Source organism: Rhamphochromis longiceps, linkage group LG23, assembly GCF_057381845.1.
Source record: "Rhamphochromis longiceps isolate RC_006_pf linkage group LG23, R_longiceps_female_GT1.1, whole genome shotgun sequence".
Lineage (NCBI taxonomy): Eukaryota > Metazoa > Chordata > Actinopteri > Cichliformes > Cichlidae > Rhamphochromis > Rhamphochromis longiceps.
In genome coordinates this window covers 32,882,908-32,899,977 of record NC_140578.1, presented here as the reverse complement: position 1 = coordinate 32,899,977, position 17,070 = coordinate 32,882,908, and the positions used below count along the sequence as shown (strand labels likewise).

Below are 17,070 nucleotides of genomic sequence, written 5' to 3'. Positions count from 1 at the left end.
CACCTATTCAGGTTGTAAATCGTGTTTTTAAAAAGTAACCAAGTAACTAAGTAATTAATTACTTTTGAAAATAAGTAATCAGTAAAGTAACGGGATTACTTTTTTGGGGAAGTAATCAGTAATTAGTTACTGATTACTTTTTTCAAGTAACTTGACCAACACTGGTGATATAAGAAAGTTTTAATAACATATTTAACACATGTCATAAAAGCTTTAATGAGGAACTCCTGCCATGTCCAGTTTAATGGACATGGCAGGAGTTCCTGGTGGTGCCAGAGAGTTGGTGATCACTAAATACACCAAGTTTAACTTGCTGTTTTTCTTATATGCCATCTTCCTTTCTACCCCTCAGCTGTAAGAGGTTGGATGGGTGGGCAGCTATTGTGCGCACCCAACTTTGTGAATGTGATAATTCAAGAACGAGGCGAGATAGGATTTTCAAATTGAAACAATAGGTGCATCTACTACCTACTACCAAGGTCAGAGGTCACGTTTTCTGAAAGATTTGCACATGTGAAAACTTATGAAAGAAGTCATCCAAGATTTTCACATTTATACCACATGTGCATCTTTAGGCGACTGAGAAGTAGCACTGGTGACTCATAGTAATTTCAATAATACTTAATCTCACTGTAGATATTAGCAGTTAATTACTCACTGAACACTCAAGCCTTTTAATTCAGTGCAGATTTTTTTCATGAACACATTTGATATGTTTTTAAATCAAGATGTATTTCTCAGCTGGTTAAAAGCCATTTGTTGTACATAGTATTATGACTAAAATCATAACACTAATCATAATTGCAAGACTGTCATTTTTTATGATTTATTAAAAAATATGTTACACATATTGAACATTAAAAATATAACGAAATGTATTTTGAAGTCAGTCTAAATGTAGCCTGCAGACAGTCTGTGATCTGAGCATTTTATGTTGAAACCTGCTCACAAATTGAGATTCAGTCATTATGCTGTCAACATTACCAAAAGTACGGAGTCTGAAATTCAGAGTCTGACTCTCTGCATACTTTCCACTGAAAATCATCTAAATCAGTCTCAGTGGGTCGACCACTGGACCAACCACCCAAAATTATCATAGACTGTGTAATGGTGCAGCAAACTGTATTTGATTCAAGTCCACTTGCATATCAGGATGGATCCAACATGGAAAAGGATAACAGAGATTCTTTATTTAAAATAGCTCATCCTCCCAAAATTATGCTGAAATTTTTCAAATCTATAGAAGCTGAGGCCTTTCTTTTAACATTTGGCTTTAGTGATAAAACATTACATTCATTAAATACTTGGAAAGCCATTCTGCATTTTTTAGTTCAGTAACTACCAATAGCAGTAACTCAGTAAAAGTGGGTTCTCCTTCCTGCCCTCCTATTTAAGATAAATATCAAGGTCTGTCACATGTTCATATTCCTAGATCCACTGGATTCAAACGGAGGGTTTGCTCTTTACTTACCTGTTGCCATGGTGAATCCTAGTATTGGACTCTGATGGAGATGGCTTTCTTTCCTTACTCATGTATCTGCTTGAACTAACCCTGATCACCTTTTTGGAATTGAAAAGTCAGTTGTTGACCTCAGAGTTAATGAACTCTTTTAAACAGAATATTGATTACAGCCAAGCCGATATGGTCTTTGACTTGGCCCGTCCAAAACCTTCTGTTTTTCCCCCCTGAAAAAGTTATTTGTTGAGTGTGTTTTCATTCTTTGCTGTATGATCAAGTTGTTCTCAAATATTTTGAATGTACTTCTCTTTAATGTAGCAGAAGACAGAAGACAAAATGATTGCATTAGGCTTCTATATTCATTCTGCTAAGACAGTCATAAATTACATCATCAATAAAAATGATTTAGTCTGTTCCAAAACGGTGAATGGACTGGTTCTTATATAGTACTCTTCTACTCTATCTGACCAGTCAAAGCACTTTATACAACTTGTCTCATTCATCCATTTACACTCATTCATGCAAATACTTTTTTTGCTTTCTCTATGAAATGCTTTCTGTCGAACATTCATACTTTAGATAGACGCATTAGAGAGCAACTTGGGATTTGTATCTTGCCCTGCAGACTGGAGCAGCCAGTTATGTTCAGTTCAGCTTTATGTATATAATGCCAAATCACAACAATGTTACACTTTTTATTGTACCCTACAATAATAGAGAGAAAACCAAGCACTTGGGCACAGTAAGGGGGGAAAAACTCTCTTTTAACAGAAAGAAACCTCCAGTAGAACTAGGCTCGCTGAGGGCCGCCATCAGCCATGACCAGTTGGGGGTGAGGAGAAGGAGACATGACAAAAGACACTGTGGAAAAATGACATTCCTTTAAACAGTGGAATGTGATTTTTCCACCCTTCCTCATTGGAGGTCGTTCATGATGTTATGGATTATTGTTTTGGGGTCTGCTTTACTTTTCATCATTAGTCTGTCAGCATTATTCCTTGGTTTGTTGAACCTGAATAGGTCCCTGGCTTATTGCTAAGTTTGTTGGATCCTTTTAATCTCTCTGTTTTGATTTTGCATGGACTCTTGTTTGTATGAGCTTCCCACCAACTCAACAAAAGTGCATTTTAAGTTTATTCTGTCAGTAATGTGTCGATTGCATGTTGTTTCTGATAACATCCTATGGTCTGAACTCCAGACATATACATAAGAAATATGAAATTATTTAATGTTTTTTCTTCACTGTACAAAACTGGTAAAGTCTCATAAAAGTGCAATATAAATTGTGATCATATATTTGTTTTCTTTGGGTGCTATCAAGATTTACAGGAAAAGGAACACATTTGTTAGCTATAGGAAATTGAATGAACTCAGAAATTTTGACCTCAGGAATTAGAAGTGAGGACTGCTGTTATCCATTTTCTGAAATACAATAACATGATGAACAGTAGCGGTGCTATAGCACAATGTCTCATGCAACTTTAACCAAGTGCTATGTAGCTTTAAGTCCCCACCATAAGTTCCCTTTGGCACAGGCTGCTACACATGAAGGAGGAAGAGGGAATAATGATAGCAGTTATATTAGGTGGGGGAGCCTCTCTGGGCATCTGACAGAGTGATAGAGTTAATAAGGGACAGGGCCTGGTGAAATCTGTCGAAATGTGGTCGGCCAGCCTGTCGCAAGAGATAATCCCTGTAGGAAAAAAAAAAAATCAGTGGATCCTCTTAAGAGTCTCAGCTAATGAAATCAGTGCTTGCCATCTGGGACCATTTCACATGTGACAGATGCTGACAAAGGGGACAGTCAGACCTGTGATGGTGAAACCATGGCAACTGGAAACACTAACACTGTGTAACCTTGCACCTTTACAGCAGTGCCTATTAGAGGGAGACACCACCTGAGCATAGAGCATGTGGGGAAACTGTGAGTTCATCATCACACATGTAAGGACTCTTTACATTTTTCACTGATTCCTTCACATCTGCTGTTGACATTTATGTCCTCTAACAAGAAGTGCTCATATGATTTTAATGATGTGTCAAGACACATAGAGTCTCTTTAGATAGCTGTCCACCTCGCTCTCTTCAACAGCTATCCTCTGCCTGTCTCCATTCGATGGCATACCTTCTGTGAAAATCAACCCTTTCAAAAAGTCAGTTAAGACTGGAGTCTAAAGGTTTTACTTTTCACATCCCTGGAGAGACAGCATGGGTGTAGGGTATTGTCTCAGCTGTACCCCAGTAACAAACTGATATCATTTCAGCTTGGATGGAGTCTTAAACTGAATCACGTGGTTTTTATGTTTTCACAAAGGTCAGCTCTCCACTCCAATTTGGATTTCAACTAGGGTTTGGCTGGAGATAATTGGGCATGAACCAAGGATTAAATTAAGTTCTTGTTGGACTGTAAAACTATATCTAATGCACCATCTCCTCTATATAAAGAAATATTGTCCCTAATTGCTTAAGTTGCTAAGTCGCTTCTTTCACACCAAAAAGTCTTTTAACAAACCGCTCGAAGGTTCTATACCTTGAATCATCATTTCTGTGATAAAACTTAAACACAGTTTGACTCTTAAGAAAGACTGTCTGAAAACAAGTTTCATCACCCTGCATTACAACCCTGTCCACACACACATTGCATATGGAGACTTGGACACATTGCAAGGGAGTAGTGGGTATCCTTTCACAGTTATTGTTCCCATGTAATGTTGTGATTGTGTGCTATTTTAACTCAAATCATTATCTTTTTCTAAGCCTAACCAAATGTGAACACAATGTTAAACTAGTGCAGCTGTGAAGGAAAACCAAAACATCCACGCAGGACATGTTTTTTCCTTTCAAACAGTATTTGCTCTTTGCTTCTTATTTAGTGCCATCAAAAAGTGTTGAAACAGCAAAGCCAGTTTGTTTGTGCTGCTGACTATCCCCAATGTTTTTGAAATATCTCTGATGGATTTCCCCCCTTTGCTTAGCTTTAGAATGGTAAGCTTTCATCCTAAAAACAGCTCTCTGGTCTTCATTTTGGATGCTTAATGACTAAACAGTAAGTTATATTTGACACACCTGGGTAAAAAGAAACACCTTTGATGCAAAATGTGTAGTTTTGCGTAGACATAAATAGCACAGAACAAATCTGAAAATCTGGTCAAAAGGAGTACCCTCCTGAGAACATAACCAAGATGGTGGAGGTGTAGTTGAACCTCAATCCACTGTGTTTATTTTTTTACTGTTTTCAGAGTGTTTTACTAGCTTTTAGACGTGCCAAATGATCTGAATGTATATAATGGTATTGGCAAATTTGAATTTTCCATCCTCTTAATGAAAGTAAAAAAAGTAAAGATGACACAGGAAAAACATGCTTAACAATGTTATGAGTGTTGATGTTGCACACTACACTTACTCTGTTAGCAACACTTGTCTGAAATACCACAAAGACAACAAGCAGCTGATAAAAGAAGAGTCACCAAACCATAAATGAGTAATCCACGAGCTGTTGTGAGAGTAAACACATACTGTCACATTATCCAAGAAATAACTAGGATTTCTGTAATATTTTAAACAGCGTATGCTGATAATATTTCCTGATTTGAGACATTATTGTGCAAAATGTTTATCTTGTCCTGTTACAAGTAATAGTGGTCGATACAGTTTTCTCAAATCACCGTGGTTACGGTGTGCTGAAAACATCACTTTGCCAAAACTAAGAGCTGCTCTGCGCCTCTCCTGCGCCTGACTATCTCAGAAATTGCTCCAAATGTTTTTGCTGGAGTTGGTGAAGCTACAGCAGCAGTTCAGATCGATCAGGTCAGCTAGTTCGATATCAAATGTAACACATTGGAAAAGAGAGGTTATCTACCTAAACAGAACGTACTCCTTAAACTCCTTTAAATGTCTTGTTTTTGTGCTGCTCGCTGTTCGTTTCTGTCTCCCTCTTCGCTTTTGTTCTCTTCTTTTCTCAGCCCGCTTTCCCTATACTGTCCTACCTGTCATTTTTATTCACTGTTATTCTGCTTTCTTTTCTTTCTTCTTCCCTTCTTGGGGTTGTGACAGCTCTCTGGACTGCCTGAGCTGAGTATGTCAGCAGCTTACTAGTTATCTCAATTGCAACGAGGTCAGTGGTGGTCAGGATTGTGCTACAACAGCTGGGACCAGTGCTTCCAAGATCTATAAAAGCTTCCATCTCAGCAAGTATAAGGTGAGTCTCTGTGCCCTCCCCTAACTCTGCATGTGTTTCATGTCCTCTAGGTTTTAAATGAAACAGAATAGCTCATTTAAAACTTACAAAGTGCTGTACTTGTGCCTGGTTTATAGCGAGTCGGTTTAGGGGCCTGCCAAGAAAACAAGCCAGTCACACATGACTCACTGTTTGGGTACTTCAATTTATATTACAAGATTTCTTTGACGGCAAATGGTACACACATGAGTGAATCTGTGCACAAAGACATGTGCACTGTATTTACACCTACCATTCAGCCACATGCACGCTTGCTCTAATGCTCCGTACTGAGTGTTTCTGGCCGTGAAAGCTGCCTTATGGGTTCGCTGGCATAACATACAAGTGGCCGCTCTCAAACATGACTCACAAGGCTCAACAACAGAAAACAAATCACTGGTCAAGACTAAGCCAATCAGTTGCTTTGGACGTGTTTTTCTAAACATACATGAGCTTCTCCAACAAGTAAAAGCATTGATCTAGAGGTCGTTGCAGTCATTTCAAATTCTAAGGGAAAAGCTTTATAAAGCTGTCTCAATGGATATTTTGAAGCCTGGATTTGGGGGGTTGTTTTGCAGTTGCTGAAATGTGTGGAACTTACAGCTGAAGTGCAGTCTTCAGTTTAATTTTGTTCAATTTTTAGCTGTGTTACAGTTTATGGCTGGTTCACACAAGCAAAGTCAACAGGACCACAAGTGAAGTAAACACTAGAAAACATTGGTGATGATATTCCTTTATGCCAGTGAGGTTAAAAAATAAAGTGAGCTATAGTTTACTTTATGCAATTAAAAAAGAGTGCCTATTCAGTAAAAAAAGGGTAAAGCCTGCTGTTCCCTGGTGTGTTGTTGCAGCAGACCCAGATAAGAAGTAACGGGCACCACTAGACATTTGTGGGAAAGAACCCAAGCCAAGCACCAGCTATGAATATATGTTTTCCATATAAACATATATGGTAAGATATCTATCTATCTATCTATCTATCTATCTATCTATCTATCTATCTATCTATCTATCTATCTATCTATCTATAAATAAATAATCTTCAGGACTACAGTAGTTCTAGCAGCTTTCCGAAGGACATCCCAGAACTCTTCTTTGGATCTTGGATGCCTTTTCTTCCATTCCCCATCAAGGTTTTCCCACATTGCTTAGCCAGGGTTTGATGTCCAAGCTCTTGTGAGGCCAATCCGAGGCTGATCATGTTCCATTGTGCATTTTATAAATCCATCTGTCCATCCATCCATCTTCTTCCGCTTGCCCTCCAGGTCGCGGGGCAGCAGCCCAAGTACAGAAGCCCAGGCCTTCCTCTACCTACCCACCTCCTCCAGGCTGGCCTGGGAACATCAAGGTGTTCCCAGGCCAGCCAAGAGATATAATCTCTCCAGCATGTCCTGGGTCGGCCCCGGGGCCTCCTCCCAGTGGGGCATGCCTCACCCACACTGTTAAAAAAATCCGTAAATTTAGGGGTCCCTTTACCGTGGATTTGCTACGGATTCGCTCCGTTTTGCGAAATACGGAAAGTTTGCTGTTGCGCAAGGCAGAATTTTCTCCCCCAGCCAGAATATTCCGACGCCATTACTTTCAGTGCGGTCAGTGCCTACCTAAATTTCTGCAAGTCACAAGGAAAGTTGGAAACAGGTTGGTTGTGTGGAATGAGAATCAGAATGGAGTGCCACCTTGTTCCCCCTCGTACATTAAATGGTCTCGATAGGCAGTTGGTAGTGGTGTGTATGTGAGTGGACGTTTGCTGCTAGCTGCGTTAGCATTAGCCAGCCGCCTGCGCTTCGTAAGTACATCAAAAACCATTTTTTCCCTCCCTCTTACATGAAATTTGGTCTCGATAGTCAGTTGGTAGCCGTGTGTGTTTCATGGTAACATTTGAATGTGTGGGTTTTGCGTTATTTTGAAGCGTGGTTTGCCCAACTAAAGTTAACGTTAGCCCATAAGTTGGATGCGCGCGCTTGTGTGTGTGTGTGTGTAAATTAGCCACATGTGTGTATTGTTATAGCTCGCTGTGTTACGTTAGCATGCAACTGAACATGGTAATAATTAAAAGGGGTGATAGTTAAGTAGAATCAGATTTCATTGCAGAAAACATTGCAGCCCAAAGAGAGTGGCCCATGCAGCCCAACGCAGATTACTTATTTGAAGGTACCTGAAAAGTGAATATGCTTCACTGTGCTGATATAAATTTATTGTTTTCATATTGATTCTGTTCTGATTCTGGCTATCCGTCAATTGGCAAATTCAATCTCTTAAAAATGTTGACTTGTAACATTTGTGGCTTTAACGCTCGGTCTTCGACTGATTACTTGAAACACTGCCGAACACACAGAAATAATAATAATGTATCTTTTTTATGTGGCCATAGGGATTGCAGAAGGAAGTTTAACACATACAGTAGCCTTGCTGTGCATATGTCATGAGCTCATGTAGACAGAAGGAGCACACAAACATGGAACCGTAATGTGTCTGTACAGTTAAGGTGCTTGTTTAATTTTTGCAGCAGTGAATATGATGATCTTAAAACTTTAAAGTGTCATTTGAGTGGTCACATAGATGAGGGTTTGACTGTAACGTGTCCCTTTGATGGATGTTCTAAGACATTCAATGTAAAGTCATCCCTAACGCATATTTCCAGATACCATAAAGGGTGGGATGTTACCAAGATAGCCCCAGTTCATATATGTGAACTAACAGAACGGTCTTTCCAAGGTGAAGGATCACATGTAGAACCTGAAGAACCTGAAAGTTTTAACATTGATGCAGAACAAAGTGATAATTTCTGCAGTGATCAAGTGAAAGACAACTTCACAGAGAGTCTTGCTCAGTTTTACTTGGGTTTACAGGCAAAATATTTGGTTCCAGCCTCCACAATAACAGAAATAGCAAATGAAATGAGAACTATAAGTGATATTCAACAGGAATATACTGTGGATGCACTAGCCTGTGAACTGGGGCAGTATGGTGTTCCAAGGGAGACTGTAACATCTCTTGGGAATAGTATATACGAGCAGAGCCCTATGCACAAGGCATTACATTATTATTTTAAAAGGTGCATTAGGGCAAGTAAGAACTTCATAAATGTAACCAAGTCTCTGGCTGAACGGCACCAGTTGCTTCAGGCTTATCAGTCTTGTGGTACCTTGTTTCGTTCCCAGGTTCATGTCTCAGACTCAACACGGTTCTATCCAGAGCTCTATGACCAGAACATAAAGACAGTGGTTGGAGAATTTGATTTGAACTCAAGTAACTCAGTTGTCACAGAGAGTGTGCAGGTTAAAGGCACTACATATGCAAATGGAATGCTGGTCTTACTGAGCTACGCAAAAGGACTACTGCAGTTAGGACAAATAGCAAGCATTTTTGTAAAAAATGAAACTACTGTCCTACTTTTGCTTTGAGGGAAAACTGCCAGCTGGATACCTGATCTTGGACTCTATGAACTTGATGAAAATGCTTCTGACCTGTTCAGTTGCCATGATTTGAACAAACTTGATGATTATCATCCACTTTATTCTTACCAGAGAGGTACTCGGTGGCTCATTCCTCTTAAACACACACCAACATGGAACTTGTGAAAAACTATGTCAAGAAAGCAATGCCATCGCTCAGTAGCGATCAGATGGATACACTCATGGCTAAACTGGAGGAATTAGGAGTTCTCTCTGTAGATGACCTGAGCCTTGTGGACCCGGAGGACATTAAAGACACTCTGCCATTCATTCAGTGCAAAAGATTCGTCAGAGCTGTCAAAGCATTGGAAGCAGGTGAGTTTTTGCCCCTCTGTTTTAATGCAAGTTTTCTGAAACTACAAAGGTTTATTCCAAAAATGCAAAAAAAAAGTTGCCATCAGCTGTACATGGCAATAATTACTCTATAATTGGTTTTCATAATTAGGTCCATTTGTATTCCTGGTTGACCCAAACTGGACATTGAGGACCAATGTATTAATTGATTTGCAACAATTGTGATGTGTTTAATTTATGGAGATGTTTGTCATGTCATCCATAGATTCACAAACTCCACCGCAGTTCACCCGGCCTGGCCCCTCATCAACACCTGAACCACAGAGGTTTCAGCTGCCCTCAACACCACCTGAGACAGCCGACTCCCCATCCCAAGACGCATATTCTGTACCATGGCACAAATTTCCCTCAAAAGTCATGGATGAGTTGCGTGAAAAAAAGTACATAATGGGGAAAGACAGACGAGAGATGGTTCGGATCGTCGCTGAAGATTACCTCCATAAACACCCAGGAAGACCTGGTAGACAAAAGCTGAGGGAACTCGCCAGTATGATTGTAGGACAATATCCTGCCTCCTTCAAGCTGACAGAGCCGTTTGGAAACAAACCTTTTGCAAAAGATGGTTCTGAAACTCTCTTTCGTCAGCTGGAACACAGAATTGAAAATATGAAGAGGCCACAAAGCTCACTGAAGAGGCAAGCAGGGGGTGAAAATTCAACAAAGAAAAGGCCCAGGAATTCAGATCTGTATGGATGTGTGGCGTGGGATCCAATCATTGAGGGGGCCGTGTGTAGAGAAGACCTGCTGTCTAAACGAGATGAGTTGAAACGTGCCTTTCAAACCCAGGATCTTCAGGTGGGTCTGCAATCATCCATTACAGATACAGAAAGCTTTATTAATCCTCGAAGGGCAATTCGGTTCCTACAGTCCACCATCTAGACATACAACCATTCACACAGCAATAGTATATAGCAGGAGTAATGCGATAAGGTCTGGGTCCAAGTACAATTTAGGACACATTGTGAAATTGTAGATCGTCTGTAGATCACTATGCCCATAGTCAATTGAAATTGATACCCTGTTTTATTATTTTAATTGGTTAGTTTGACTAACTGTTCGACTGTTTGTCTAACTGCCTCATATCTTTAGGAGTCATCTGTTCGAAAATTGATGACTGAAACATATCCCATTCAGCGTGAAATCCTCAACGATGATGATACCACTATTGCCGTTGTAAAGGACGAGTGGCCGTTCCTGTTTGAAGTTCCTCACCTGTTTGATCATGCATCTAAACTCCTTGGCTTCTCTGTACAAAACAAGCTGGCACAGGTGTGTTGTTATTGTTATTATTATGATTGTGCTGTGCTGCTCCATATGGAGAGAATTTTGTCTTTATTAATCAATCAGAAAAAGATTTGTACCCAAAAAGAGAGTTGAGACCAAAAAAGATAAACTGGCAACCAATCAAATAGAATAACTTGGATGAACAATCAAATGGAATAGATTTGAGACCAAAAATCAGGAAGTGACAACCAAAAAAGCAGGACATTTGAGATCAAAACAGAACAGGTTGCAAATGAAAATGAAATAATTCATTTTTATTTTTATTTTTTTCAAAATTCTCTCCATAGCTCCAAACGAAAATGAGTGTTAATCTTATGTACTTGTACAAAATTAACACCTTGAACCTTGAACAGGAACTTTCCAAAAAAGAAAAGGGGATCAATGACTTCCTTGACTCCAAAGGGATGAAGATGGGCGAAGGTCCAATACAGCTCATCTGTGGCATTTCAAAATACTTCAAGGAAGACTCTTATAAACTCTTCCACAAAAAAGAGGTAGATGTTGTAGATTTTAAACTGTGTGCAAGATAATTATTTGCATCCAGTGGTGAACCAAGTAACCAACCACAGTAGGAAGTATAGATTCCCCTAATTGTGCTGCTGATATTCTCTATAAACTCTCTATCTATAAACTATTTACATTAATGTTTTTGCATAATGGCTACCTCTGTCTGATGAAGACACTAGCAGATAGTCAATTTGCCAGCAGGTTTGTGTGTACTGGAAACATTAATTCATGTATCATGTCTGTCACCAAAACAGATCTCTGCAGATCCTGAAGTCGAACTCCCAGTGACCCCATGCATCCTAATCAGAGGTTTGTAGTTAAATCTTTTTTTGTATCCCAGCAAGCTGTTGTTAGCTGTTGTTATAAGCTGTTGTTGTGTCATATTTATTAAAGAAATGTTTTGCTTGCCTTAAAATATAGGATTTTTTTTTTTTTGTAAATGGTACATGGTTTTTATCTGTGTTTAAGGTGACCAGCAATTCAAGATTGCTGTTGATGGGTTACTTGTCAATGACCACATCACCTCTCCCATTGCGGCCTTGAGCTACGTCTTCTCCATGTTTTATGTCTGCAACGTCCAATACCCACCGGAGATGGCTTTTACTCTCGAATTCATGCAAAGGTAAGCACTCATTGTTTGGAAATACTTTGTAAATGTGACTTTGCCGTGCCTTTCTGCACCTGACCTGCTTTTTGTCAATCTACACTAAACCCGTTTGTCTGAGATGTACAAGCTCAAAATGTGTCGTCACATGCTGTGAGCTTTTAGATCAGCTGTTATTGGCTTATGATCCCCCTGAATATGGATTTGTTCAGAGATTTTGTAGCTCCCTGTTGAAGACTATTGTTGGAATAAATGTGTCATATCTTTTTAAAGGGCAGGTAACATGCTTTTTGCTTTAAATAGTGTCCTAAGTCAATCAATAACAAAACAAACATAACATGATTCCAGTTGGGAAATGGAGCAAAAACATATTTTTCTCAGAATGGTTTGTTGACACAAAATTCGTTTGAGCTATCTCTTTAAAACCATTAGCACCTGAGACCAGGTTATGTCAGTGGTGGTCAAACCTTTTCATGTCAAAGACACACAAACTGAAATTTATTTGGCTGCAGACCCCAAACTCAAAATATGTTGTTCCAGGGACACCCCCCCCCCCCCGAAGGAAAGACTAAACATATTAATTTAAAAAATACTACATAGTGGATTCATGCCCAAATGTTAATACTTGTACTGATGTGTAACGTGCACTGAATGTCACAGTTTCTCCACTCCATGTTTGAATAACCCCCAGGACAGTCCGTGTTCAAATGTGCTGTTACACCTTTTGATAGGACAATGTCAACTGTGTTTTCTATCCCCTTCTGTGTTCTGTGCATTTATAATATCCCTGCATACACATTGAGGATGCATGCTGTCATGTGTTGGTGATAAGCAGACTTCTCACCCTTGCAAACATTTCTGTATATGCACAGTGTGAATGCATGTGTCTTGAAAAGACAAAGGAAGAGAGCTTAGCCACTGGCACCAGCACCACAACAACATTGGGTTCTAGACAGATGGTCAACTAGAATGATAGAGAGGTTCACACATAGGGGCATATTGAAGAAAACAAATGTAGGATTTTATTGAACTGCTCCACTCCTGTCAAGCCACACTACATGTGCAAACTTTGTCTGCATATCACTATTGTTTTTTTTTTTTTCCCTCAGAGTTTTCTTTGGGGTCAATCCTGAGCGAGGCTCCAAGGCAGAGAAGAAGGGGAAGAAACGGCACTTCATTCCTCCACAGGTGTGCAAGCTGGTTTCTCAGCTGAAGGAATTTGAATGCAAGCAGAAGGAATCTGAATGGGCCATTTGAGCTGTTCTCAGAGCTCAGAAAATACCTTTTTGGACTGAATGTACACACACACACACACACACACACACACACACACACACACACACACACACACACACAAAGGCAAATCCAAAAACATGGGGCTTGGGAGTAGAAATACAGATTTTTACAGTATTAGGTGAGTTCAGATGTTTTAACTAGATGCCCACAACACACATGCTGCAGTTTCAAATCCCCCATGTTAAGGGGGAGGGAAGGTGGGCGATATTTGTCATTCCAGTTAAGCTTTTCCTGTCATTGTGGAGTTGGAGGTGTAAGTTTTAATTTTTTTTTAGTTTTAAGTTGTTTTAAGAGTTTTAAAAATCTCTTTATGGCATGTTGCACAGTCATCCTTCTAAGGTCATGGTTGTTATTGCTGCACTGATGTTTTATAGAAAAGTTGTATAATGTAATACTTCTAATGTTCTATTTGTTTTTTGTAGAAAGGTCAGCCACTGGTTGCAGAGCTCTGCCTGTCGGTGTGATATGTGGAGTTGGAGGTGTAGGTTTCTGCATCCTCCTGGAGGGGGCTCCTCATTTTGCACTGACAGGTGAGACAGCAACAGCAATGCTGGCAGTTTTATTGTCTTATTTTGTCATTGTCTTTAACAAATCAATTTGTTATTAATGCCTGTCAGCCTGTGGATGCTAAAAAGTTGCTAGATTTGGCATCTCCCTGTTAAAGGACATGGCTGTACTTCTTTGAGAAAACAGCTGGTTTATGTATGTAAAATTTCTCTGAATGTGAAAGTGATGTTCTGAATGTTTTAATGGTTGTAGTGTAAATATTGCAAATCATTCACCACAAAAAGTGAAATCACTTTAAAGCACTGGCAGCTGTTAAAGGAAATAAATAATTGCTGTGATTCTACATTTGTGCTTTATTGATGGTAAACGGTATAGAGAATGGTACAGAATTAAACATTTTAGGATGACTGAAGTGTCCGTAAATGGTATGGATTGAGTACTTAAATAATACGGAATATTCCATTTTAGGTTTGATGGAACTGTCCGTAAATGGTAAAGAAAAAGTCAGGTAAATCTACGGAAATATCTGTTATAGGGTTTACGGAATTGTCTGTGCAATAACGCCGAAATTTATGGAAAATACGGAATTTTCCATTTTAGGTTTGACGGAAATGTCCGTCAATGGTACAGAAAAACTCGGGTAAATCTACAGAAATATCCGTTTTAAGGTTTACGGAAGTGCCCGTACAATAACGGAAAAAGTGCTGGTAATTAATTACCAGCACTTTTTCCGTTTTATAACGGAATTTTTTTTAACAGTGCAGGAGGCTCCCAGGAGGCATCCTTGTCAGTTGCCCGAACCATATCAACTGGCATATCAAAAAACCAGCCACCTTTTGGAGGAAGCCCATTTAGAGGAAGCCCATTGTATCTGTGATCTCATTCTTTCTGTCACTACCCATAGCTCATGACCATAGATGAGGGTAGGGACGTAGCTTGACCGATAAAATGAGAGCTTTGCTTTTACACTCCGCTTGCTCTTCACCACGATGGACCGGTACAGCGACCGCATCACTGCAGCAGCACCAATCCTTCTGTCGATCTCTTCTCCCGTCACTCATGAACGAGACCCCGAGATACTTGAACTCCACTACTTGGGGCAGGAACTCATCCCTGACCCGGAGTGCGTACTCCACGCTTTTGGAGGTGCTAATTCTCATTCTCACCGCTTCACACTCGGCTGCAAACCGTTCTAGAGCGATTTTATAAATCCAGGTATGCTATTACTACATTAGCAGCGTTTTTGGAATCATTGGCATGCTGGAAAATATAGCAACTGCCAAACAGATGCTTTCTAGATGGTGTTGCATGATAGATCAAAATCTGACATTTTCCTATATACTTGCTTCCATTAATTTTGACGACGAAGATTTATGCTTTAACGATTCATGAAAAAAAATCATTTCAAGAGAAATGAGGGGTGACTCGAGACTTTTGCGAGTAAATAGTTTCTGTAGTTGTTGTATTGTTTAACACACTAAAATTATAATATAATTTCAGTTTTAACAATTTTCAGATCACAGCTCTGCAACAGACTGCTGACCAGTTAGAGCGTACCCTGCCTTTTGCCCTATGACAGCTGGGATAGGGTCCAGCCATACCCCATGAGCGTGAACTGGACAGGTGGTTAAGAAAAGAGACAGATGGATGTTAAAAGGGCAACAATATATTTTACATACTTTGCTTTCCCTCTCTTTGAATGTTTATTTATTTATTTTTTTTTTTTTTAACAAATAATTGTACTTTCACCTGATGTTTTGGGATATTCTACCCTACTTTGCTTAAATGCTCATAAAAGTATCATGTATATATCTGAGAAAATCTTACCTTCCTCCCAATCAGCTAGTCAGATTTCAGATCTACACGATTTCAAGTAGTGGGTCAATACAAGTGATTGATAAAAGGTGTTACAAGCAATTTATATAACTTAAAAAAAGAAACAAATCACCTAAACTCTCAAAGTCATACTGAAATAAAACTGCATTCAACTAAATAGGCGAGATATTGTCTGAAAAACAAATAAACCGTTCCCTGTGTTAAAATGGAATATTTTGATGATCTATCTATCCATACTGACACCGTCTTTATGTGGGTATATGTGACTTTTTGGTTCCAACAATTTATTTTTTTGAGCACATCTTATAGAGAAGTTCGTCACTATTGCTTTGTTAATTATGTTTATCAAGCCGAAGAAAAACAACTGTGCTCAAAAGAGCCAGAAGAGAGTGGGCAGGTTGAGTATACTGCCAGGACTTTGTGTTCAGCAAAGTAATTGACAACACTTCTCAAATTCAAAGTCTGAAAGATGAAGTTCTGATGGGTAAGCAGTTTGTGTTTTGTTTTTTGTTCTTTCATTTTGTTCATACAGAAATGTTCCACTGTTTCAATAGCTTGTAGGATGGCTATACGAATTTCTGAAGGCATCTTTTAGAGCATTTTTATTCTTGAGTGTCAGGAAAATTGATAGTGACCAGAGAAATTTGAATACTCAATTTAGCTATACTAAAATAATATTTTTAAAAAAGGAAACTTTCATAAAACCTGGCAGTGTACAAAGTCACTTTCCACACTGATCCCTGGGCCACCATGGTTCATCAAAACAAAAAGCGTCACTCATGAATAGCAGATCTTAGCAGCATGTTACCAGTCAAGATTTATGGCCAGAGGAAGAAATGCTAAGAGATGATAACTAGAGAAAACCAGGATAAATGAGAACAGCATCTCAAAACAATTCCTATGCAGCCAATTCAAGAAATTCCCAAGATTAAGACAGACTGTCTAAAGGTGGGAAGATTGTGTGAAAGACAACCTCCAATGCTTAGCCATCAGCAGCTGGAAATAGTACCAAGGGACAGCAGATGGAGACAATTAGTGTGAGAAATGCAAAAAAGCAGCTCCATGCCAAGACAGGTTGCCAACAGTGCCACAGAGTTCCCCGTTCTCAGATCTGACAGGGATTGGATTGAACTTTATTATTATCTAGTTAGTGAATCCAAAAGGATGCCAAACAAAACAAATGATACCATCTGTTAAAGAAACTACACATTAAACTCATGTGTGTTTGCCATACAGGTACAGTGTTGTAAAATTAGTGTGTCAGCATGCTGATGTTTAAAGGATCAAAATATCCATCAGGACATGTGTATTAAATGTATGGAACATCAACAGTTGCTGAGACATTTTAGGACATACTTCTCCTAAAATAAGTCCAACATGACTTTTTTTGAGAACTACTTAAAAGCATTGATAGATTAAATAATAGGAAAGTATGTGTGCATGTTTCCAGCCAATATGTACACTGATTACCTGACTGCAGTATGTGTGGGTACATACACGTTTACCAAAATGTCTTGTACACAAGATTAAGACTGATTGTTCAATCAGCATC

At 39.2% G+C, this 17,070-nt stretch overlaps 2 protein-coding genes across 11 annotated transcripts in view; one reads left to right on the top strand and one right to left on the bottom strand.

The window, feature by feature from the left end:
* The window catches only part of xirp2a (xin actin binding repeat containing 2a), an 86,230-nt gene that overhangs the window by 53,477 nt on the left and 15,683 nt on the right, over positions 1 to 17,070 (bottom strand). The window lies entirely within an intron of this gene.
* LOC146642399 (uncharacterized) lies at positions 7,118 to 14,025 on the top strand. 9 transcript variants are annotated; one of them, XM_085399533.1, is made up of 8 exons: positions 7,118 to 7,313; positions 9,203 to 9,445; positions 9,690 to 10,279; positions 10,574 to 10,753; positions 11,122 to 11,262; positions 11,530 to 11,584; positions 11,744 to 11,897; positions 12,989 to 14,025. In XM_085399533.1, the coding sequence occupies exons 2-8, from the start codon at positions 9,244 to 9,246 to the stop codon at positions 13,134 to 13,136; spliced, it is 1,470 nt and encodes a 489-aa protein (XP_085255659.1). In that variant the 5' UTR covers positions 7,118 to 7,313; positions 9,203 to 9,243; the 3' UTR covers positions 13,137 to 14,025. The 9 variants fall into 9 exon arrangements, with proteins under 9 accessions (XP_085255659.1, XP_085255655.1, XP_085255660.1 ...); XM_085399529.1 differs by having other exon boundaries at positions 8,837 to 9,445; XM_085399534.1 differs by lacking the exon at positions 7,118 to 7,313 and adding an exon at positions 7,402 to 7,465.